This window comes from Oreochromis niloticus, linkage group LG20 (genome assembly GCF_001858045.2).
Source record: "Oreochromis niloticus isolate F11D_XX linkage group LG20, O_niloticus_UMD_NMBU, whole genome shotgun sequence".
Lineage (NCBI taxonomy): Eukaryota > Metazoa > Chordata > Actinopteri > Cichliformes > Cichlidae > Oreochromis > Oreochromis niloticus.
Genome location: NC_031984.2, coordinates 29,217,948 through 29,240,478, shown reverse-complemented (window position 1 = coordinate 29,240,478; position 22,531 = coordinate 29,217,948). Strand labels below are relative to the sequence as shown.

General features: G+C 41.3%; 2 protein-coding genes across 4 annotated transcripts in view; one reads left to right on the top strand and one right to left on the bottom strand.

Moving 5' to 3' along the window:
• The first annotated feature begins 205 nt into the window (after positions 1-205).
• Positions 206-3,598, top strand: LOC100696102 (twist-related protein 2-like). The gene has a single exon (XM_005454086.3). It carries the CDS (start codon positions 643-645, stop codon positions 1,276-1,278), a length of 636 nt encoding a protein of 211 aa, XP_005454143.1. The 5' UTR covers positions 206-642; the 3' UTR covers positions 1,279-3,598.
• Positions 3,599-4,700: 1,102 nt separating this feature from the next.
• hdac7a (histone deacetylase 7a) overlaps positions 4,701-22,531 on the bottom strand; it is a 53,855-nt gene continuing 36,024 nt past the window's right edge. For all 3 annotated transcript variants that reach the window (XM_005454087.4, XM_005454088.4, XM_003449118.5), the window contains 22 exons: positions 22,346-22,466; positions 22,074-22,168; positions 21,439-21,561; positions 21,088-21,197; positions 20,403-20,504; positions 19,446-19,617; positions 18,814-19,019; positions 18,239-18,442; positions 17,736-17,961; positions 17,223-17,356; positions 16,933-17,053; positions 16,143-16,192; positions 15,488-15,595; positions 14,149-14,204; positions 13,441-13,528; positions 13,209-13,328; positions 13,020-13,117; positions 9,118-9,236; positions 8,695-8,828; positions 8,094-8,175; positions 7,818-7,956; positions 4,701-7,705 (listed from right to left, as the gene is read on the bottom strand). In XM_005454087.4, the coding sequence (XP_005454144.1) occupies positions 7,663-7,705; positions 7,818-7,956; positions 8,094-8,175; positions 8,695-8,828; positions 9,118-9,236; positions 13,020-13,117; positions 13,209-13,328; positions 13,441-13,528; positions 14,149-14,204; positions 15,488-15,595; positions 16,143-16,192; positions 16,933-17,053; positions 17,223-17,356; positions 17,736-17,961; positions 18,239-18,442; positions 18,814-19,019; positions 19,446-19,617; positions 20,403-20,504; positions 21,088-21,197; positions 21,439-21,561; positions 22,074-22,168; positions 22,346-22,466 (2,651 nt within the window). In that variant the 3' untranslated portion in view covers positions 4,701-7,662. The remainder of the gene's footprint in view (positions 7,706-7,817; positions 7,957-8,093; positions 8,176-8,694; positions 8,829-9,117; positions 9,237-13,019; positions 13,118-13,208; positions 13,329-13,440; positions 13,529-14,148; positions 14,205-15,487; positions 15,596-16,142; positions 16,193-16,932; positions 17,054-17,222; positions 17,357-17,735; positions 17,962-18,238; positions 18,443-18,813; positions 19,020-19,445; positions 19,618-20,402; positions 20,505-21,087; positions 21,198-21,438; positions 21,562-22,073; positions 22,169-22,345; positions 22,467-22,531) is intronic.

Below are 22,531 nucleotides of genomic sequence, written 5' to 3'. Positions count from 1 at the left end.
TGGAACCTATAAACTCGGGCAACTTCTGGGGCGAGAAACGTCAGAGCGATTCGTTTCACTTGGTTGTATGGCACACCTTTGTCTCCGCCTCATCCCTTTGATCCGACCAATCGGTCAGAATTCATTTTTTTCTGTTGTCTTGTGCTCAGCTGTCCCCCACAAAAAGAAACCTTTGGACCAATCAGTGAGTCAGATGGGTGGGCAACTGAAAGCTTCATGCTCCCTTCGCTTTAAAAAGTCTGATTCGGTTTGCTGTTGTCTCACATGCTGCAGTGGGAGTGGGACATGAGAACATTCTGGCTTTGCTGATGCAGCGTTCTCTCACCGAGTACGGGAAAAGATTTTTAACATGTAACGCGACAGAGCCGATCCAAAACTCAACTCATTACTCACGTGTTTTGGTTTGGCATGTCTGAATATGACAACGTGAAAAGTTGGTTGGCGAAGAAGAAGAACCCAGCAGAAGATCAGAGAAACCTGCGGCTGTACTGAGGGAGTTCCCGACAGCAATCAGAAGGGAGGGAAACTGCTGTTACGGGTGGAGGAGTGGAGAGAGACATCATAAAGGAAACTGGACAAAATAAGAGTGAAGGATACAGTGAAATAAAGAAGAGAGGAGACAGAAGAAGAACGTGGCCAAGCATGAGAGAGGAGGAACACTCAAATGACCATCCTGAGGGAGGGGTGGTGTCCAGCAAGGAGGACAACAAAAGACCGCTTTCTAATGCCTGTCCTGTTGTGGTTGCGACACCGGGGATCACCGGGCATAAGCGGCAGATGGGTGCCCAAATGGAGGATCACATTTCCGCAATTACACCCACCATGTCGGCAGATGACGGCAAGGTCAAGCCAGTAGATGACATCCAGATCTACAATCCAACTGGCCCCAAAAAGCTCAAGAAGAGTCCTCAGCATCGCCCGCTTTCCCTTTCTCCTGCACCCGGTCCCAGCCCTGAAGGTATTTCAAGCGGCCTGGAGGACCCACACGCCCAGCGGGTCATCGCCAACATCCGGGAGCGCCAGCGGACGCGATCTCTGAATGAAGCCTTTGCCTCGTTGCGCAAAATAATCCCAACGCTCCCCTCTGACAAACTGAGCAAGATCCAGACCCTTAAATTGGCGTCACGCTACATTGACTTTCTGTACCAGGTTCTGCAGAGTGATGAGATGGACACCAAGCTGGCAGGATGTAACTACCTGGCCCATGAGAGACTGAGCTATGCTTTCTCTGTCTGGAGGATGGAGGGAGCCTGGTCAACCATGTCTGCTGGTCACTAGCCTTGACTGGAAGCCTAAAAAGTATGACGCAAAGGGGCTGAGGAGATGTCCCAACTGTGTCTGCTCACTAGTGGATTCACACTACTTGACACCTCGATTGCAATCTGATTGCCTCAATGAAAAGACAGCGTAACACCTGATGAGAGGAAGCTTTCATATGAGCAATTGTTTGATTGGTTATCAACTTATGAGTCATTCCACTTGTTTGCTTTTTCCAAAGCAGCTATCACTGCTCACGAATGCAAATGCAATGAGTTCAGGAAATGCAGCAGGGACTGCTAGCTTATTTAGATTGTTTTCTCTCTTTTTTCCTTTTAACATGTGTATTTTGTTTACATGAATCATAATGGAAGCTTTCATTCAACATGCATTTGCTTCATCAAGCTGATGGTTAAGGACTCGATCGTGGTTGACGCTTCATTAGCAGCACAGCTATTTCTGCTGGAGCCCCCTGACCCATCAGCTCTCTCAGGTACTGAAGCATGACAGCTGGTTTCATCATCATTGTCATCACCTCTGATTTTATCACCGTAAATAAAATCAGTATTATCATTATTATCAGTAACATAATCATTACTATAAGTCTACATACAATGAGCCACTTTTTATTTAACTTTCTTTCTTCCTTGAGGTAGAAAGTGTATAAAGGTTTGTGTAAAATCTATAGAGCAGAGGACTTAAAAGAAAGAAAGAACTGCAAACACCATACTGAATGTCTCAAGAGTTGTCGGGCCTTTGACTTTTCCGTGGTCTTTCAGCTCCTGGTTTTCCAACACTCTGACATTTTACGAATCCCTGACTACCTCTGAACCTTAGCAAAAGTTGGAAAAAAAAAAAGCAGCCACGGCCGTCCGTCCGTCCGTCACCCTGCCTTAAGTTTCTTGTCCATCCCAAAACCTAGCCCCTTTGTTTCTTCCAGTGCCAACAAAACCTCTCCCCTTGACATTCTTTCCTCTCGTTCTGGCCCGAATTTGCTTGCGTTGCACGAAACCGTGATACAGCTAGCGAGCTGACGAGGAGGCGTAATGAAAACAAACGGTCTCGGAAAGCCATGAATCATGTGTGTCACCATCAAAGGGGAAGGCTGATGTGGCTCCCTGCTGGGCTCCCATAAACCACTGGTAGTGATGGAGGAGGTGAGAGCTGATTTATACACACAAATGTAGAGGTGCACACATGCAACTATACACTTACAAAAAATACACTTTTTTCAATACATTGGCTCCACTAGGGAAATGCTATTGGAGTCCACATCATTACCAAATGATATACCTTTCTTTCTAATATTGTAGGCTTTTCTTTTGTGAGACGCAATGAACATTAACTGCAAGGTTTACAGTTATTTCAAGAGAATAGGACTGACATGCTGTTTGGCTTCAAAGCACATCCATGACAATCCATTTCTCCCCTCACTGCCAAAATACATGAAGACCGGCAACCTATCATTAGAACGTCCCAGGGAGGTAGCTAATGTTTCCAGCTCTTTTAAAGACTTATGGAGATGTTTACCAAGCCCCACAGTCAGCGCATTGCGGTCTCTGAAGGCTAGACTTCACTGACATGTTAGAAGACACTTGACATTTAGAAAGAATCCAGTTGTGGGCCAGCAGAGAAAAAGCAGCCCCTGTGCATTTCTGTGTGAAATGCAAAGATTAAAAATGAGTGCATGGCCTTGCCTATTCTCTATGTTGTCATGTAATTCAAGTTGTATTCTAAATTTTCATTTATGGATCAAATTGACAGTGAAAGTGACTCATCTCTCGCTTGAGTTGCCTTAGAATAATATATAGTTACATCCTGCCTTTAATGCCATTCTTACTTGGAAACAGGAATTTTTTATTATTTTTATATTTACGCAACATCCAATGCTGATGTGTATAAGTGGTTACAGTAGTAATATGTCTTTCTTGTCTGACCAGCTGCTGAATAAAGTGACTGTGATCTTTCTTTTGAATCTCTGTTCTGCTCCTTGTTCTTGTTTGCACTTTGTATGTCATGCTTCAGAGTAATGTGGGAAAACGAGGATCAGCTATACACGCTCCGTCATTTACCGACATTTTTTGACCATTTTCCTTCTGTAGTACCTTAAAGAAACTGATATTATAGCTGTCGCTGTAAAAGATTGTGTAGTCGAAGCCAGGCTTTCATTTCAGACTGCATTAGCGTATCCATCTCTTGTGCACTTCTCAGACTTTAGAGTCAGGCTTTGTTTTTATGACATATTACTTGAAATGTGTACAGTGTGATGTTTTACACACTGACACAGTATGACTTCGTAAAGCATCATAAGCAGAAACCTCCGGAAAAATAAAACTATCTGCAAAACCTTCTTGAAGTTCTTGTTTTCAGTGATTGGTGCACAGATTTATACTCTCACCACGCCTTCCTTGTCTCCTGTCTCTCTTGTTAAACTGTCTCCTTTCCTTTCCCTTCCTCCTGCCTCCCCCTGCTTTCTGTTTTTTAACGAGGTCTGTGGGCCTTTACCCGGTCAGGAACAATTAATTCTTCCCAAAAGAAACATGTTAAAGTGCAATTAAGTGCTCAGGAAATATTTATAGTATGTTTAGACCTAAATAATAACTTATAGCTTTATCATCTCAGTTGTGCTACAGTGGTATGTAGAGTTACTGTTTTGCAACTTGATGATTTAACAAACACTAAATCAATAAAGCTTTTGCACCACAAGGTAAGAGTATTTTATTTTCATTTTTATGATCGCAAGGGAACATACAGTATAAAACTAAGTGAAGAATTTCGGTGCAAAAACCCTGAATTACAAACTGTCCAGTGATGACAAAGCTCCCAAATAAAACAAGAATAACATGATCTTAAGACTCGTGATATCTGTCTGCTAAGATATGTAGCTCCCCGATTTACAGCTTCTGATGTGCTGTGGTTTACAGAAAAATATAAACCCAAATGATTTTGACACAACATAAATACACTCACTAGCAACTCTTTAGCGTTAGCTTGTTAGCAGCCATCATGCTGGATTAAGACCTAAGTTTTAAGCTAGTGCTAGCAAGTTTGGTTAGCAATCAATTACCAACCATAACAACCATTTGAAAGGTGTGACTTGAAACTAAGTGAATGAGTTTTAAATGTCTCTTAAATATCAAGTGACGCATATCTTTTAGAAATGCAGTCAGGGGGAAAATCAGGTCCGTCAGTTAAACGCTACTTTTAAGTAAAGTATATACATTATCAAAAGTGATATTGCACTTATACACGTATTAAAACTCGTAATAAATGGATAAACAGTTCTAGCAGATCTCAGACTAAACTAGCCCATTGTGCTCATAATTTGTATTTGTCATAGGTGTATTTTCCTTTCTTACAATGGGTCTGTTCTGATTCACAGTATAGTGTACGCTATAAGTGTTAATTTCTGCAGAAAAAAATGACAAGGAAAAATAAAGGGCTAATACTGGAAATTATTTTTTAATCAAGAGGAAAAGACCAAAGTACAAAATAGACAATCTTTCTATACATACAAATGGTAGGAAATGTAAGAAAATAACATAAGTAAATAATAAAGAATAGTATGAAATAAAGATTTCAATGTCATGTTTAGAGATACAGAGTTACTGTAAGTCCAGTTAGTTAAGAGTTACCAATACACATACTACTGAATGCATCAAGGCACATGTGCAACGTGTATTTTGGTCTTTGAGTTACTATTTACAGTGTCTTTCTTTAAGAAGAAGGTACAAATTACATAAGTAATAAAGGGAATTAAGAGCTGAGGCAATACTGGCCTCTACATAAGACCAAACAAAAACACGAGTATAATACAAGAGAGGTCATTTACAGAATCACAGACAAGCAGTTTAACACTTGCAAATCCATGCACATTATGTACTAGTGTGCATGCAATAACAACACACTCTCTCTCTCACACACACGCACACACGTCAGATAACGTTGACTTCATACTTTACTTTCTTTTAAGAAAGACGCAGCATCACGTTTCAATGCTGCCACTTTGCTGTCGAGAATACTCTGATGCTCTACAAGAAAGACAAACCAGCCGCATTTATCGGAGAACAACGATCCTCCGTGCAACATTTTCTCAATAATTCCTGTTGAGATACACGAGTACTGCAGCAACATTGGGATAATAAAAAAAAGAAGATATAATTACATTTTGGTGTCCACTGTCATTTTTGTTTAAGGTAAAAGCTCCGAGGCCTCCTGTCGGGCAGAGTGTGCCCAGGGTCTGATTAAAAGAAATGCTTGAACAGTTTTTTATTTTACCCGGATTAATAAAAATGATTCTTTGTTACTTATAAACAACAAAATCATGGGAAAAAAAAAATCAAATTGTGCTGTTCAATCAATCAAATCATGGATGTAAAAAAAACAGAAAACTTCTAGACAAAGCTAAAGAGTGACTCCACTGATCAGCTAAGAATTCTAGTAGTTATTCGCTGTTAACAGAGGTCTGAACTTTACACTTTACCTTCAAAAGCTCAAAACTAAAAAACATTAGTACTGGTCATCAAAATGTGAAACTGGTCAAACCTCATATGATGGGGAAAAAAATACTTTAACAAACTAGATTTTGCTACAAAATAACCTTGAAGAAAAACGAAGACACACAATCTCGAACTTTCTTTGACTGTTTGGAATGCCAAGCCCTTTATATGCCCCTTTAAGAGGGTGGTCCAACCCCCCCCCCAAAAAAAACTAACTTCAAATGATTGACAACATGTCTATTACAAACATCAGCATAGATGATGGATCGACGTGTTGTAGCGTTGTCTAGGCTGATTGCATGATAACAGTTTGAATGAAAACAAGATTCTCACAATGAAGCTCACTTCAACATAGCATTCATTTCCTTAATTAGGCTGTGACAGATTATAGATAATCAACTAAACATTCACCAAAATAAAAAACAAAACAAGTTCATGTACTTGTTAACCAAATCAAACAGTTTACAAAAAGACTGCATGTGTTATGTTCATCTAAATCCACAGGTTTAAACGTTTTACAAAAGTCGAGTCGCTGTGGGAGCAGTATCCGTAGTGGTCCCTTACGGTGCTTCAACACAGTCCCATCACCAAGTGCAGGCTGTTTTAAGGCAATTTTCTTTGGGTGATGTCCTTTAAGTGCATTAACAGTATTGCTACTACAATAGAACAATACAGTGGTCCTCAGTGGTGCCACGGTGGAATGAACACTCCTTTAGTCTCAAATATAAACAATAATACACAGTATTGAATACTAGTGGTACATCGATAGTTCGTCATTGCTTTGTGTGTGTGTGTGTGTGTGTGTGTGTGTGTGTGTGTGTGTGTGTAGGCTTTTAAATGCACATGAATGTAAGACACTGAACAGCAGTAAATTCTGCTTTGAAAATATTGCCTACTTTTCAGATGAATTAAACTCTACAGTATTTCAGCCCAGACGTGTCCACAGTCAGTCAGGGACCACTTAAGACATCTCAGATGAAGAGTGGGAAAAAGATAGCAAACAACATTTCATCCAAATCTTCAAAAAAACCTTTAAATTATCTACAGAGAGGAGAAGTTTGTTTTTTCTTTCCCAGAGCTTTGGAATTTCTCATGGTTCACATTATGGATGAACAGTGCAATAAAACAACGAAGAACTGCCCGTTCTTTCTTTGTTTTGTGTCTTTGTTTCCTCTTCTTTGCTTTGTCATCTTCTTCTAGTGGTTAAATTGTAGGTAATGACATCATTATAGCAGACGCAGCAGCTAGGTCTCTCTTTTTTAAATCTTGTTTCTTAATGATGGGGCCACTTCTTCATGGTGCTACGTTTGCATCGTGTCCATCAAGCATATACGCCTTTAACTGATGGTATACAGTAGTTTGGTTCTGCATTGTTTTTCATCCCGCTCAGTTTGAGTCTGATATGAGAAGCAATGTGGCAGAAAGAATTTATGATCTGAAGTTTCCCTCTGATGTTGGTCTTAAGGCAAAGGTAAGGCAACAAAAACAGCTGCTGGTGCTCCAGGAGGAATCAGAGCTCAAGTCCACGTCTGAGTTTTGGTCTGATCCTCAAAAGTTTGTGGTAACAGGGCTGTGGCCCTGACAATACACACACACACACACGGTCCAATGTCAGTAAGAAGACATGAGAAGTCTATTAAAATCAACTTGTATTGCTCTTTGGTGAGGTTTCAGAAGGTTTCTCAGCTGCAGGTAGTGCTGCTGGCTTCAGCCAAGTGGTTACCAGCATTGAGGTGCTCATAACGGCGGGTCTGTAGAGGTTCAGCATTGTGTCTCGGTTGGTCTGTGTATGTGTGAAGAAGGTCGGGGCTCAGTGGCTTTGAAAATGTGTCCCCTTCATGTTCATATGATAGCACGGGAGATCTGAGGCTTGTGAACGTTCTGCGAGGTGATTGGTTGGGTTTTCCTACATGGAGTCGCTGTCGTGTTCCATTGGCTCATCAGGGAGGCTGGAGGGAAGTGTGAAAAGCACATGTGAGCAGAGACCTGGGAGAGTTTGCAGCAATATTAAGGATGAAAGTGGGATTTTTGACCATGTGTGTTTGTATCCATGCACTGTACCTCTTGCTTGAAAGAACTCCAACAGAGAGCGAGGCCAAAGCCTTGACAGCATCCGTTTCCTCACAGTCTCTGCTCTGAGCAGCCATGTATGACAGACCCACTGATCCACTGTAGGCCTTCACACTCTGCCAGTACTGACCTGCAAACACACAAGATGTAACAAAAATGTCAAGCGAAATTCAACGTTGTTGTTTTAACCTCATATCCACTGGTTAAGTGTTGATGACAACTGAAATAAAAAAGCAGAGAAGAAGATGAAACCTAAGTGCTGCTCACTTTGTATCTGTATGACAGTTTGTAGGGAGCGGACTGCGTTAGCATTGGGCTTCTGGAGGAGGACGTCCTCCGGCAGTGGTTCCTACAGGACAGACACACAACATAACATGATATTTAGAACCAAAATAGCTACAACAGTATCATTTAATTTCTACAAATTAAAAATACATTATTTATTTTTGATTTGAAGCTTGGACATGCACAAACTGGTTAAACAGAGAATGTTTCATTAGCCTGCCTGTTTTGCAAGACCTTTAATAGTCTTAACATCCTGACAATAAACTAGAATTCAGCTGACCCTGGAAAGAATTTCAGCACTGATCATCTGCTGGTAAAGTAGGACTGTGATCAATTCTGTCAAAATTTGGCACAATGTTTATTGAAATGGAAGCACCACTTCAGTGAGCACATTGTGGTAGCTGATCCATGATGTGACGAGTGACACTTGTGCAAATTTAAAGAATAACGAACCCCAAAACCTGTCGAACACTGAGATACACTGAGTGAAGGAAAGTCCCTCTAACTGTAGTAAAAGTGGTACACTGTGTTCCAGCTAACTGTAAAAAAAACAAACACTGGTAAAGAACTCCATTAGTCATACCTGTATGCCCAAGAGTGAACTGACACAGGCTTCAGATGCGTCACAGATTGCTGTGAGGTCGTGACCTCCCTCAAGGGCCAAAACCAGACGGCCTCCTGCTAGAGACATCAGCTGACGGGTCAGGAAACCGAAACCTGCGGCGAACAAACACGCACACAGAGTTGTTAACATTAAATGACAACAAAGCTTGGCAGGTGAACTGCTGCAATTTCCAATAGTCTCCAAAAACAAATGCATATTTTCATCCGTAGATCCTCCCACAGCAGCATACCAATTACTAATTACTGTAATTATGGTAATATCAGTGGTGAAGCAAGACACAGTAGAAGGAACTTGAATCCTGTTCTTTTGTTCATGCTAAACATGAGCTTTAAGAAACTCTAATATCTTCAAGTGCAGTCTGCGGTGGGAAACTGTGCTTACATTTGGCGGAGACCTTGTAGCCTCCTAGAGGAGCGGGATTTCCCTCGGCGGCGTCAAACCCGGCTGACACCAGAACTACATCTGGAGAGAACTCCTGAGCGATCGGCATCACCACAGACCTGTATGAACACACAGAGTTCATAATGACTTAAAGGGACTGGGAAGGGATGGTTGTAGGAGTTTCTACTGGTTTCTAATACAGTCTTCAAATGAGTGTGTAATTTTACTAAAATATCTTGTGTGTTTTGTACTTTTGTGTCGTTTTCCTGACTGTAACATGCACCTACAGTTGTTAGAAACACATTGCTGTCTAGGAATAGGACAAAAAATTATGATGTGCACATTTGAGCCTTAATTATAAAGTTCAACAGGAAACTGAGTCACTGATTGATTTGAAAATTAACACAAAATGAACATGAAAAACAAAACAAAAAAACGATATATTGACATCACCACTGAAACATCACGGGGGAAGTTAGGGTTAGGGTTAAGTGATGAAAAGCAAAGAAGAACCAGCTGTAGTCTCCATCTCTGTTGATTCAATGTTTAAATAAACTGCTGACAGAAGCACTTCGGTGTGGATTCATTTCATTAGGGTGCTTATGAAGACCGGCCCTAGCATTCAGTGAAATATAGCTGTTTTCAAACACAACTGGGCATGTCCAAACTGGACACATGACAAATATTTACCATTAAATCTAAAGAAGTCATTAACATGACAAGTGAAACCACATACTGGCTGATCCCAGACTCAGCAGCTCGAGCACAGCTGACAAAGAACTATTGTTTCCCCTGTGGGAGAAGCTGCAGAGCTTCGAGGAACACAAGCCTGCTCAACAAAGTCATATTGTTGTTTTGTCAGCTCTTATACTCGCTGACTTTTTTGTGGATTTCCAATAGATGAAATTGTCCTTAATGCTCTTGTTGTTAGGGAAGAACGTGGTACTGTCCGGAGACGGGGAGAAGCTCGACTCGATGCTGTCGGCGAGAAGTTCAAAGCCGCAGCGTGCGAGTCTGTTTCCCATTAGAGGCTTGTCACTCTCCTCACGTCATTGACAACACAGGGAAAAAGAGGAAAAACAGTCCATCTGGGATCCATTTACCTTCATTATTCTGCCTGGGGACTTTGGAGACCTCCCCTCCTTCCCCCTTCAAGCACACGCACACACACACAAAGGCGCACATATCCAAATGCATACTGCTGACATGACTGCGTGCAGATGGACAACATGAGCTCATAGAGAGAAATAAGGTCGCCGAGATAAAACAAACACATTCCAAAATGAGCGTGCACGTGCAAACATGCACGCTCACTGATGCAAACGCACATCGGCGGTGCTTTGATTCGTCCAATAATTGTAATTCATAAAGCAGGCCTAAGCTTTATCACACCGATGCAGATATGAATCAAAAGCGTGCGCACACTCTTCACTCATCCCCACACACCCGACCGCAAAACCCAACCCCACCTCCCCTGTAGAGCCATTAAAGCTGCCACGGTCCCCCTAGAGAGAGAAACTGCAGACAAACTAATGGAGAGATGGAAGAAAGGAGGGGAGGGCAGGATTGGGGAGAGGAGGAGACGATTATTAAAGATCAATCAAAGGAGGACAGGAAGAGGGCGAGAATGTGTGCTGGGTGGTGGTGGGTGAGGGTTGGGGTGATGGAAAACTTAAGGGTGGGGAGGGTGAGTGAGGGATAAGGTGAAAATACAAGCTAAAGCGCTTGCAAACTTAACTCATAAAATGCATTCCATTAAACAGCGCCTGCACTTTGTGTTTTTCCACAAACCCTTCGATGCTTTCAAAAAACCTTTATTAATTACAAAAGCGCTTTCATAGCGCTTTAAATGCTGGGTGGCTGAGTGGTGAGGGAGTTGGGGTTTTTAAAAAGTTTTTCAGGCAAAGCACCTCCCCATTAGGGCTTAAACAGGGATTATGTTGACCTACAGGCTAATCATAATAGAATTATAAAAATTTGCTTTCAAAACAGCTCAAAAATATTTCCAGCTAATCCTCATCAGGAAATCCAGCACATTTATTTATTTATTCTGATCAATGTCAGAAAAATGAGCTCACGGCTCCGTTTAAGACGTGCAGGCTGATTCGTTTAGCCTGACGTTCTAAATAAAGATCTACTTTTTTCACAACAAGAATAATGCAAACATGTAGTAAATCTACAGTGGTGTTGAATGGGTGGGTCACAAAATCGTTGCACCACACTCCACAAAAGCTCATATATTAGCATCAGTTTTATTTTGTATAACTTAGAAGGCAATTATCTGAGAAAGCTTTGATGTCGTGATCTTTTGTCCTCATGGGGCTCCAGGCAGAGTGAAAAACAGAAAATTACTTAGAAGTTCTATTAGGTCCAGATCTGTCTTATGTACTAAAGATGATACTCTGAAGCAATTTTACTGTGTCCACTGCAGATGAGTCAGCGCGCTCCTCTCAAGTAAGATCTGATTACTTTAGAGACCCTTTCAACTTAATTTTGTTAGTGATTGTATTTTTTTAAAGAACTAAGTCTGTTTTAAATCTGAAAAAAAAAAAAAAAAAAAAAAAAAAAGAGATCAGTATTTTATCATGTTACTCTAGAAGGTACAAACATCCCAGATAATCAAAAGCGCCCTGAATGTTAGGGACGGTATTAAACCACTGAAGTCAAGGGACCAAACCACAATACAAATGATCAGAAAATAGATCCACCGGTTTTAAAGGTAACAAAATTTCAAACTGAACCTACAGTAATGTTTCTCTTCACACTCGACACAGAAGTATTTTTGTCACCCTATGCCCCGGGAATATAAGACATGCTCTGACTACCATTGTGTGGATAAACCCTACCCAAAAATCCAAATAAAACTAAGACCCAGTCCTAAAACAAGCAGTTTTAGAAATGCTCTAGAACTAAAGGAGCACTGCATAAATAAAACTCACACTGAGTGAGCTTGTGTATTATGGGGAGTAAACAGTCAGAACTAAATATTTTGGCAGATCACTGTTGAAGGCGCCCGGCTATTTTGTTATTTCCTGAGTTTCCGGATTATGACCGATCCACCTGATACGTACTTGAATATGTTTGATCTTACGTGTTTGGGTTTAAACATTTGTGGACATGCATATATGCAGAGTTCCCCCACTTATGTCTTTGAGCTCACCACTGTGCCTCTTTTCCAGTAACCACATGGTTGCCAGTGTTTCCTTGGGGCTTGGAAGCACCAGACAACCAAAGAGCCCACAAGACTGAAACTTTATTGGTGCTAAACTCCCACCGATGACAATTATCCAACCCACCAGCAGGAAGTAACGGTTTGCAATCTGTCAAACACAAGACCTGGAGACCGTTTACTGTAAACCATCTGAAGTTATTGGAAACAGGGAGGGCCAGACACATGCTCTCCAAATGACAAGGATTATTAATTACGCAAGAAGTACGTCAGAGGTAGCGGGGAGCAGAGTCTCTGATCGGCTTCGGTGTTTCAGTTGTGGCTCAGTTTAGAGGAAATGGGAGAAATCGTCTGATTACAGTTGTGCTAAATGACACTGTCCTGATCGATCAAAACTACTGCGACACTGAACCAACAAGGGCTTTTCTGTTGTACAGGAAAAGAGAAAATATCTATATATGTTCATTCTTTCTACAATTTGATATATTTCCAGTCTCTACGAGAAAGCTTACGAATAAAGAATTCTGTGTACTAAAGCATGACGAATGCAGATATTTCCATGAATGGCACAAGGGACCACTGGAAAGTAATGATGTGAATCATGTATCTTATTCAACAAGGCAACCTTCATTCAACCCAACTGAACATTTAAGTGAAATATTTCATCACTATATTTTAATTTGTCACCCATTTAGCTGCACTGTGCTGTAAACGCAGCCAGAGTTGCCTCTACCTGAATGCAGCGAGGTATTCAGCGTCTCCCATGGGTGGGTCCAGTCCTCCTGTCCATGCCACATTCACATTAAAGCCCTCACCAGCTCCAGATCCAACCTAAACGCCAAATAACAAAGACAATTGATGTCATTCTTCTCTGACAGCACTGCTCTCGAAAGGGAAGCAAACAGTCCTGGATGTCACCTACCTCAGCGGGAGACCCACTGCCGGGGAAGAAGTTTCCGTCGTCATAACGATGAAGTGAGATGTAGAGAACACTGGGGTCGTTGTAAAACACTTCCTCCGTGCCATTACCATGGTGAACGTCCTAGCCATGGCGATGAGGAGAGATTACTTTAGTACAATAGTTGCAACACTCATGTTCTAAGGGGATGGGTATCACACAGTAAAATGAGGCCACAGATAACAGGAAGTCTTACCCAGTCGACAATGAGGATCTTGCTGACGCTGAGCTTGTGTTGGAGCTGTTTAGCAGCTATAGCTACAGAATTGAAGTAACAGAAACCCCTGAAAGACAGAGACAGAGCCAATGTTTAAAGACAAAGAATATAAAGACTTTAATCTTTAACTGACAAAAAAGTACAGGTAATTGGTTAATGAAAAGACCTGTGCGATTCTGACTTTCACAGCTTGTTTTGGTGGTGGATAACATCTACCCAATTTAGACGTTTCCTTATTCTTGGTTTGAGAGACATGCAAGGTGTTCAGTACTAACACAAACGTTTATATACCATAGAGGAGGTATCCGACTGGTCCAAATCATTCTGAACCATGAAATGTGTCCCTAGCATACAATCAGACAAACTATATTTACTGTTTAACAGGGTAAAGAGTCCTGCAATAGAGGGCAAGTGGTCCAATATCTCAGTTTTCTGTTTGAGGAGTACCATGAGGACACTTGCTGTACAGGACTGAGCTCAGGAAAAATAAGTTATTGATGCACAAATATTGCTTAAAAAATTAAATAAAAAAATAAAAGCAAAGATCATCATGTAAACAAACTCTGCACCACAAAAATATTATATTTTGTCAGTTTTTTCTCTTTCACAATCACCCACAGAGGACATGCTGACAGCGCAGTAAGAACAGGAAAACCGAGTATGACTCACACACAAACACACACTTACATGGGATTGGAGGGGTCTGCATGATGCCCTGGTGGTCTGACAACAGCAAAGCCATTCTGTAAAGAAGAGATAGATGCAACTAATTAGTATTGTGACATGGTGAACTTCAACAGAGCTGTTCAGAACCTACGATCTTTGGCACAGAAGAGTAAAGACTCACGTGTGCCCTAAAAGGTACAATGCTACTGTCAAAAACCCTGCTAGGCTCAAGCTAACTGACAGATGTTACGTAAGGAAGGAAGGTTTACATCAGTGCTCTCTGCATTTATAGGTGTGAAGTAGCTTTCTGATCTCTTCATAAATCATTTTTAAACCCAACAAATGTTATAACTTTGGCAGTTCGTACTATTTAAGTGTAACGTCTGTCTTTAGCTTTGTTAGGTAGCTCTACTATACCAGTGTAATAGACTGATGCAGTATATTAGAACATAAACACAGGTGCAGGCATAAGAACAACATTATTATATTAATACTAATTATGTGTGTAAAGCGCATGGATATTATGCACTGAATGTAGCATGCACAGTTTATGGAGCGGAACGTCAGGATGCTGCTTTACCGTTTTTCACTCTGTACTTGACCTGCTCGTTTCACACATTTGTTTCATGCTCGTTTGGTTGTTTTTTTGTGAACCTGCCATTTCATCTTTTTTTTTTTTTTAAATTAAACCAATCATGTTTTTACAACCAAAAGAAGTCTTTACATTTTCATCCCAATTTTGAGTGCAACAAGGAAGAGAAAGACAATTAAGGCCATAATATAACAGAAAAGGTCTTTTCTGAAATTCGATCACCTTTGAAGTGGCTTCTGCTGAGAAACGCTGCTCTGCTCAGTTCTAGTCTACTAGTTTACTCGTAGGAACAAAGCACTGCCATGGTGGATATAACCTCCTCAAAAATGAGTTGGAGTTTCTCTAAATTGTTTTGGCCCACAGCCCAGAGCCTGAGGAGCATTAAATAAGTCATAAATACACTTACTGTACGACATGTTTTTAAAATGCCGTTTCTCAGAAGGTGCTGTGTAGTGTTTGGTGAAGCAGTTGTTCACTTGCTGACATCATGACAGCTACACATTACATCATATTATAGCTGCTTGAAACTTCGACTTTATTGATCGTTACCACCGACGGCTGGCCTTGAATGCCAACTTTAAACTGGGTCCATTCAGTAGCTCAGGGGTTGCAAATAAAGTGCTTTACTGCAATTGCAGCAGGTGACTTAAACAAGAATTGCGAACAAGACAATGAAAACTGCATTCACATCTTAGGTTTTAACGCCTGTCCATCTGTGGTCTCTCTCTTTCACACAGCGCTGGATGACTGCAGAGTTTCGATTCTCACCTTTAGTTCTCCTTTGGCCACTCTGAACGCCAGCTCCACGACACTTCCTGCTGCCAGACGTGACGCCGTGGAGGTGTGCGACTCATTCCAAATGGTGTCATTATCAACCTGCCGATCAAAAATACAAATGATCAGTATGCATTGAAGGAAGCATTAAAAACTACACAGTGCACAAGTGTTTAAATGGTTGCTGCTGAAATAATCTCATTTTTTAAAACAGAATCTCCTGCACTAATGTGACCTGAGAGTAAACATGTCACTGTTCTCTCCCGTGTTAATACAGATCTATATTTACAAGTCATTTTTCTTTCCGTTGGCTTTTTTTCTCTTCTCTGTTTGTTCGCAACCTGGCATAACTGTGCATTTGGCTCAGACGATGAAATCTAAGGCATTCCTTTCATCCCTGGTCCTGGACATGTTGTTCTCATTAGTCTGAGTTGTCATGGTTCGACTTGGACTGTCAGGCAAATGTTAGCGCAGGGCTGAGCCAGCTCTCTTTTCCACTCTAATATCTTCTCTTTATTTCTGTCTGTTTTGTAATTTTCGTGTCTTTGCTGCTTTTCTTTGAAACAGTGTCCACTTTCATTATTTTAGCGATTGTGGCATTTTCTAGGGCGTTCATCAAGTCTTGGTGTGTGTTGTTGGTTTTTCTTACCCCTACACCGCCGCATGGTAACATCACAAACATCCTTTGAGACAGGATCCCTGAAAATCAAAGAGAATTATACATTTTCATTGTGCATTCATACTTTTATTAGAAGATATTGTTTTGTTGTATAATCCAGTATAATCCTTTTAAGTCATGAGGAATCAGGCATATTGTGATTAAGCTATCATAATGCCATAAATGTCATTTCTGTGTATAAGACAGCGTACACAAATACACGCTTCCAAAACGCACTTATTACATATTAAATATTTAAACAGAAGTGCAGAGTGTTTGTCTCCCCCATCTGGCAGTGAGAAAAATTGCAGAACTGAAAACTTGCTTTTGATGATAAATTGTTTTTGTCCCTGCCATTTTTTGATTTTTAACACTTTAATCCCTTAAAAGACTTAAACTAATACTGAATACATGCCTGATCTTCATTTCTTTAAAATCCTTCCACCATTTTTCCACTACTGATGCCTCCAAGCAGCTCCTAGCCAACTCTGTCTTCACTGCTATTGTTGATCATCTCTCTTCAGCTCTGTCAAACCAGCCATTACTGGTTTGAATAAAATTAATCCGTTTTGTCATCACTCGATTTAAAACTCGAGTACGCTGCCAAACACAGAGAGATCTGACTGGTTCTGATAGGTATAATCAGCTCTGCATGAACTCATCTGGCAGGGCTTGAATTCAAAGGATGTTTTGTGGATAAAAGTATAATTTATTTCACTTTAAAACCCTTGAAATTAGTCTTTGATGATTCTGATCACAATCAGTATCAGGTGAAGCGTACCAGCCAGTTTGCGGTTATCCAGTTTGAGCCTGTTGAGTGGGTTGGTGCCGTATAGCAACACGTGACGCTCCGTGTGGACGGACTGCAGCTCCTCCAGAGTGGCTTTACGGCCGCGGATGCTCTGCAAGACGTGCATAACACGCATAAAATGATGTTACATTGGAAATCAAAGAAATTAATATCTTATTGATAACAATAATGATACCTGACTAACCATATCGTTCGTGTGTGTGTGTGTGTGTGTGTGTGTGTGTGTGTGTGTGTGTGTGTCCGTCCGTCTTGTGTCGTACCTCGCACTGTCCCTTCAGGCCTCTCTCCTGTAGTCGGGACCAGATGCTCTGTATCCTCCCAGCATGCTCTGGGTGGCTGCTGTTATCTCCACAGGTACACTGGTGTTTCAGCATTTGAGAGTCATAGACGAGGCCTGTGTACAAAAAAAGGATTTATAACAGCATGTTAGTCGAGATGGCCAGTTTACTGGCTTTAATTTCACACATGATGAGAATTTTTCTAACACTGCCATACCAGTGATCATATAAAAACACCCACTGTTGCAGGTTAACTACTGTTAACTGAACATGCTCCTCACTTATGATTTTTATCAACATATCAATGTAAAGATACATTTAATAATACACAACTAACTCCCTTGAGTAGACCAGCTATTACAGCACATCATTTGTGAAACCATCGGGAAAAACCCTGCCAACTGTTTGATAGATCTGACATGTTATACAGCCCCAGCCTAAAAATTTGTATACAGAAGGTGCGATATGCATTAACTAGAACACTGTGTGACTCACCAGTAGTGAAGCGTGGCTTGCTGCTGGTGTCTTGTGCAGGCAGGCTGAGGGTTTTCTCAGGCAGAGTGAGAGAGGTGGAGGCTGGGGAAGACTGCGTACGGAAGACGGGGCGATGGACGCCCAAGCCACCAACGGCCCCGCCGCCTCCGCGCAACACAGGTACTGCCAGGGTCTCCATTTGTCGGTGGAGCTGCTGCAGCTGCTTCTGCTGTTCCCATAGCAACGACTAGTGGGAGTAATTGATAGGGAACATAGATAAGTCAGATATACAGTCTACAGTTATCAATAATACAAGAATAAAAAGGAGAAAAAGTTAAATTACAAAAAGAAAAATGTTCAGTTGCTACTAATATGAATTATGCAGATGCCAGTGTGTCAGTGTTAGGCTGCCATCTACAGGACTGGATGGTGAAGAAAAAAGTTCCACAGTTGTATTTCACCCATCTACCCGTTTGTGTTTGTACACGAGTGTGTGTGTTTGAAGGTTTCCTATGTTTCCAAACCTGATTAAGTATGAGCGCATGCTGCAGGTTCATCTGCTCCTCGTGTGTCTTGGATGCTGACGGCTCCGCTTCCCTCAGCGACTCTGACCGCCCTCTGCTGTGATAGGCTGGCTCCGTGGGTGACGTCCCGCCACCGTCCTCTGAGTCCATATCCTCAGAAGGTATCTGATGCAATCTGGGCTTCTCACTGGACTTGGACATCAGCTGTACATGGACATAAACATGTTAAAGATTGATTTAAGAGTAAAAAATGTTTGAATCTGTGTTCAGTTGAGGGCAAGATGAAGTAACACTTTAATACTTTAAAAAGAGACGAGAGAACGGCTCAAAATGGCTGATGTTGGATTTAAAGTGCATTTAACGAGTAAAGGGCAATGAGCTTTGACAAAAGGCTCGATAAAACAATCTCAGGAAAGGCTCAGCCTCCCCCACACCCCCCTTAATGACACACCTGGGTATACCTTTAATCATGTTTAAAAGGTTAGAGGCCAGTAACCCAGTTTTATCTGTCTTAATCCAAATGTGGCAAAGAGGAGATCATGTATGATCTCAAACAGGTGCACGTGTATTCCTACCTTGCCCAGGTGCGTCTGCTGTTTGAGCCTCTCCAGTAGTTGCGTGTTGTGCTGTTGTTGTAGGAGATGTGTGTGAAGTGCGTGGGGACTCTGAGGAAGGGGTTCTGAGCGTGCTCTGCTCAGGGGCTTGTGTGATTGAGCACCTCCAGCAGACAGGTGGTCCAACGGCTGCGCAAACTGAAGCGGAACGGAGTCTAGGCCTTGAACTGCCAAGAGACAGAGCGATAAAGAGGAAATTCACTCACGTGAAAGCAGAGACATACGTTCAAACAAAATGAAAAGAAAGTAAAGTTACTGAAATGAAACACACAAAAAAGGTGAGACATTAAAAATAGTCTGAGTGGTAGCCTCCGAGTTTACTCTGAAAGTCAACAAAAGTGCATTCCCAATGTAACCACCAGGTGGTGCTGTAACATTTCATTCACTAAAACTAATAACAGGGTTACACAACTGTCAATACCTTGGACGTGTATATTTTGCAGTGTTGTGGATTTTTTTCTTTTCTTTTAATGCTGATGAAGTTTTTCAAATAAACCACACATAACATTAAAATGAAAACTGTGTGTTTTAACTGTTAACTGTGGAGCTTTTGCCTCGATACTGTGGATGAGTGCAGAGTGTGCGAGTCTCACCGGTGAGTAGCGGACTGCGGACCAGTCCAGATGGCTCCAGGATGATGACAGGTAGGTGTGGGTTCATCTGGCCTGCCTGATCTTCTCTGCTGAGGGGGAGGAACACTGAAGAGCCGCCGGCAGTGACCACCGGTACTCGGCTGACCTTCAGCGAGGACAGCTCTCCTTCAGTCTGCAGACACAGTTGAAAAGAACTTTATAGTCACAGCAAACACACTATTTTACGTTTGACACGGATGAATTCACGGGACAACAAATAACACACATTTCTGTGTTGATCAGTTCTGACGACACTGATGTAAAGCGGAAGTGACATAACCGCCTAAAGCGTCTTTTAATTTCATCACGCTGTCTCCCAGAAAGCCAGAGTTTCAGGTCATAGTGAAACAGCAACTCCTGAAAATCAAGCTTCCTTTAATTGACTTACTTCCTTTGTAAAACAGGATATGTGAAGCTGTGATCATTTCATTCACTTCAGAGAGATTTTGAAGTCACTGGGATGTGACTTAAGTTAATTTTGATTCTACAGCCAACCCTAACCCACCCACACAAGGAAATTAAGAAACATAGTTTTAAACAGCTCTATATCACATTATGACATTTCACCTTCATATCAATCTATTGTGAGGTCAGAGGTCAAATGTGTCACAATATTTAAAACTTGACAATACATATCACTTGTGTAAGAATCACAGTTTCTAAGTTATAAGGCTTTTCGTCACTTTTTGATCAACAAATAATCAAGTTGACCTTAAATACCGTGGTGGACCTAAGCCAAATTTCAACAGATGTTTAACATGAAACCGCTCTACACCCCTACCAAGTTCAATCAGAATTCATCCAAAACCTTTTGAGATGTCACATTCACAGACAGAATGACAAAATGACACGCACGCACACAAACGTTACCAGAAACATAACCTCCTTGGCAGAGGTAAGAAATGAGTTCAGTTATACCCTCGAGTTAGCTGGTAGTCCCAGTGTGATGGTGGGCAGGGTGGAGGGACTCTGGATGGTGAAGTTAGCTAGAGTACCATCTCTGAGCAGCAGTTTCTGGGCCTGAGAATACCAAACATAAACATGATGTAAAATTGAAATCCAACTGAAATTGTGCTGATAAAAATAAACTTTCCTAATCTACACTATGTGAAAAAACAAACAAACTGATTGTTACATTTTAAACCAAAGCTGGTATATTGTCTAACATTTTCTACTGTAAATAATAACTGAAAATGTTGTTATTTAGAATAATTTCAGTCTGTTGTGAGCTACTCTACACCAGCATGGTCTAATGAAACCTAAGCTAATGTTTTGTCTCGAGCTGCCTTGACACTGGGAAATCATGAGTCAGATATTTGCAGCAGGTGTGACAGAGGTTGCTCTGTTTTGACTTTGATGATTAAATGAATTATGTATAAACAGCTGACAAACAGTGTTCCCATACTCTTATGTCTTTAAACATATCATTACCCAGCATCTCAGCAGCAGCCAATGCATGGAAAACAACTTTTTAACCAAAGCAAGTAGTTACCTGCTCAAAATGCCTGTTTTACTATTTTAAAAACAAGTGTGAAAAGAACTTAGAGAGTTAATACAGTAAAACTGACTCAACAGCACTGTGTGTGTGTGTTTCTTGTCAAACCTCATGTGAGAGGCCGCCTGCAGATGGCAGCAGTCCATTCTCATTAGGCAGACTGTCGTTAGGAGAGCTACAGCCAGAGACTGGAGTGCTGCTGCTGCTCGGGGACGAGTCTGCAGACAGACAGACAGAAGGTGAGTTTGGCGTCTGATTATGCAGCTCGATTGTGTTTCAATCACATCACAGCAGATCAGAGGTAAAAACAATCATATACAAAACAAACATATACACCCCCCCCCAAAAAAATGTAAACATGAAAAACGTTGCTCGAGTCAGCGATAATGGAAAACAGCTTACGGCTACAATAATACATCGCTCTTATTTATTGCTGCGTTTGTGTGTCTGTAAGGTTACCCAGTGTATCAGGTACTCTGTGCTTGACAGTGGGTGGGGCACTCTCTTTGCGGGTGAGCGGACTCTTGCGGGTATTCAGGTGTTTCTTCAGCTTGTGTTTCACCTTCAGATTAGGCTCAGACGCTAGCAAATAAGAGATGCACAAAGGAATATTACTTCATGCTGTTTGCTGACTGTAAAAGTCCAAAAATGAATCAATTTCCATGTAATGAAATCCCAAATGTTCACAATGTGTCATAATAAAAAATGCTAGTGTTACCAAATACTTAATACACAGGAACTCCTACTCTCTGGACTGAGTAAAGATTATTCAGTTGCTTTTGATAGAAAGGTTGGAGACAACAGAGTAAAAAGTAAAAGCTCCATTTGAAAATATATATATATATATTTTCTAAACAGAGTTTGGTTCCTCCAGTTTAGGCATGAAGTCAGGAGCAGTGCAATATTTTTTCCCTTCTGGAAGAACTAATTGAGGTCAATCACTTTGTTATTTGGATAGTAAATGAGAAATGACCAGGCTGTCTTTGGGTCTTTCACGTCATAACTCACTTTCACTTCCCTATAGTGTCAATTCATAGCTTCTGCCATGATATGTATTCGTCAGATTTCTCCTTAATATGATATAAATATTTCACCTGCTCTGCGCAGCGGCGTGCCCTCTGGACCCTCAGGAGGAGGCTGCGTTGAAGAGGAAACAAGAGTGGGTACGCTAGGGTCAGGGCCCAGCTTTCTGCAAAAACACAACATAACCACAATTACACATCAAACCATTCATGTAAACACATGGTACAGCTTTACTTCAAATTCACGATATAAAGTGGATTTAAAGAATTACACTATTATTATAATGTGACTGTGTTGTACACTTAGTGTTTTGTGTTCTGCTTGTGCACACATGCTGCGTTACCTGTATTGGACAGGAGGTGCAGTCAGAGAGTTAGCGTTTGTTCTTTCCAGCTCGGCCTTTTTCTGCTTCTTAAGAATCACCTCCTGGAGTTTCTGTTTCACTAAGGAACTTGCCACCGCGCCTGTCAATCAGCCACAGCAACCAATCAAATCCAAAGAAACATTTACCAGCTGTATCAGTACGAAG

Coding starts and splice junctions, on each gene's coding strand:
- LOC100696102 (XM_005454086.3), top strand. CDS start 643: ATGAGAGAGGAGGAACACTCAAATGACCATCCTGAGGGAGGGGTGGTG.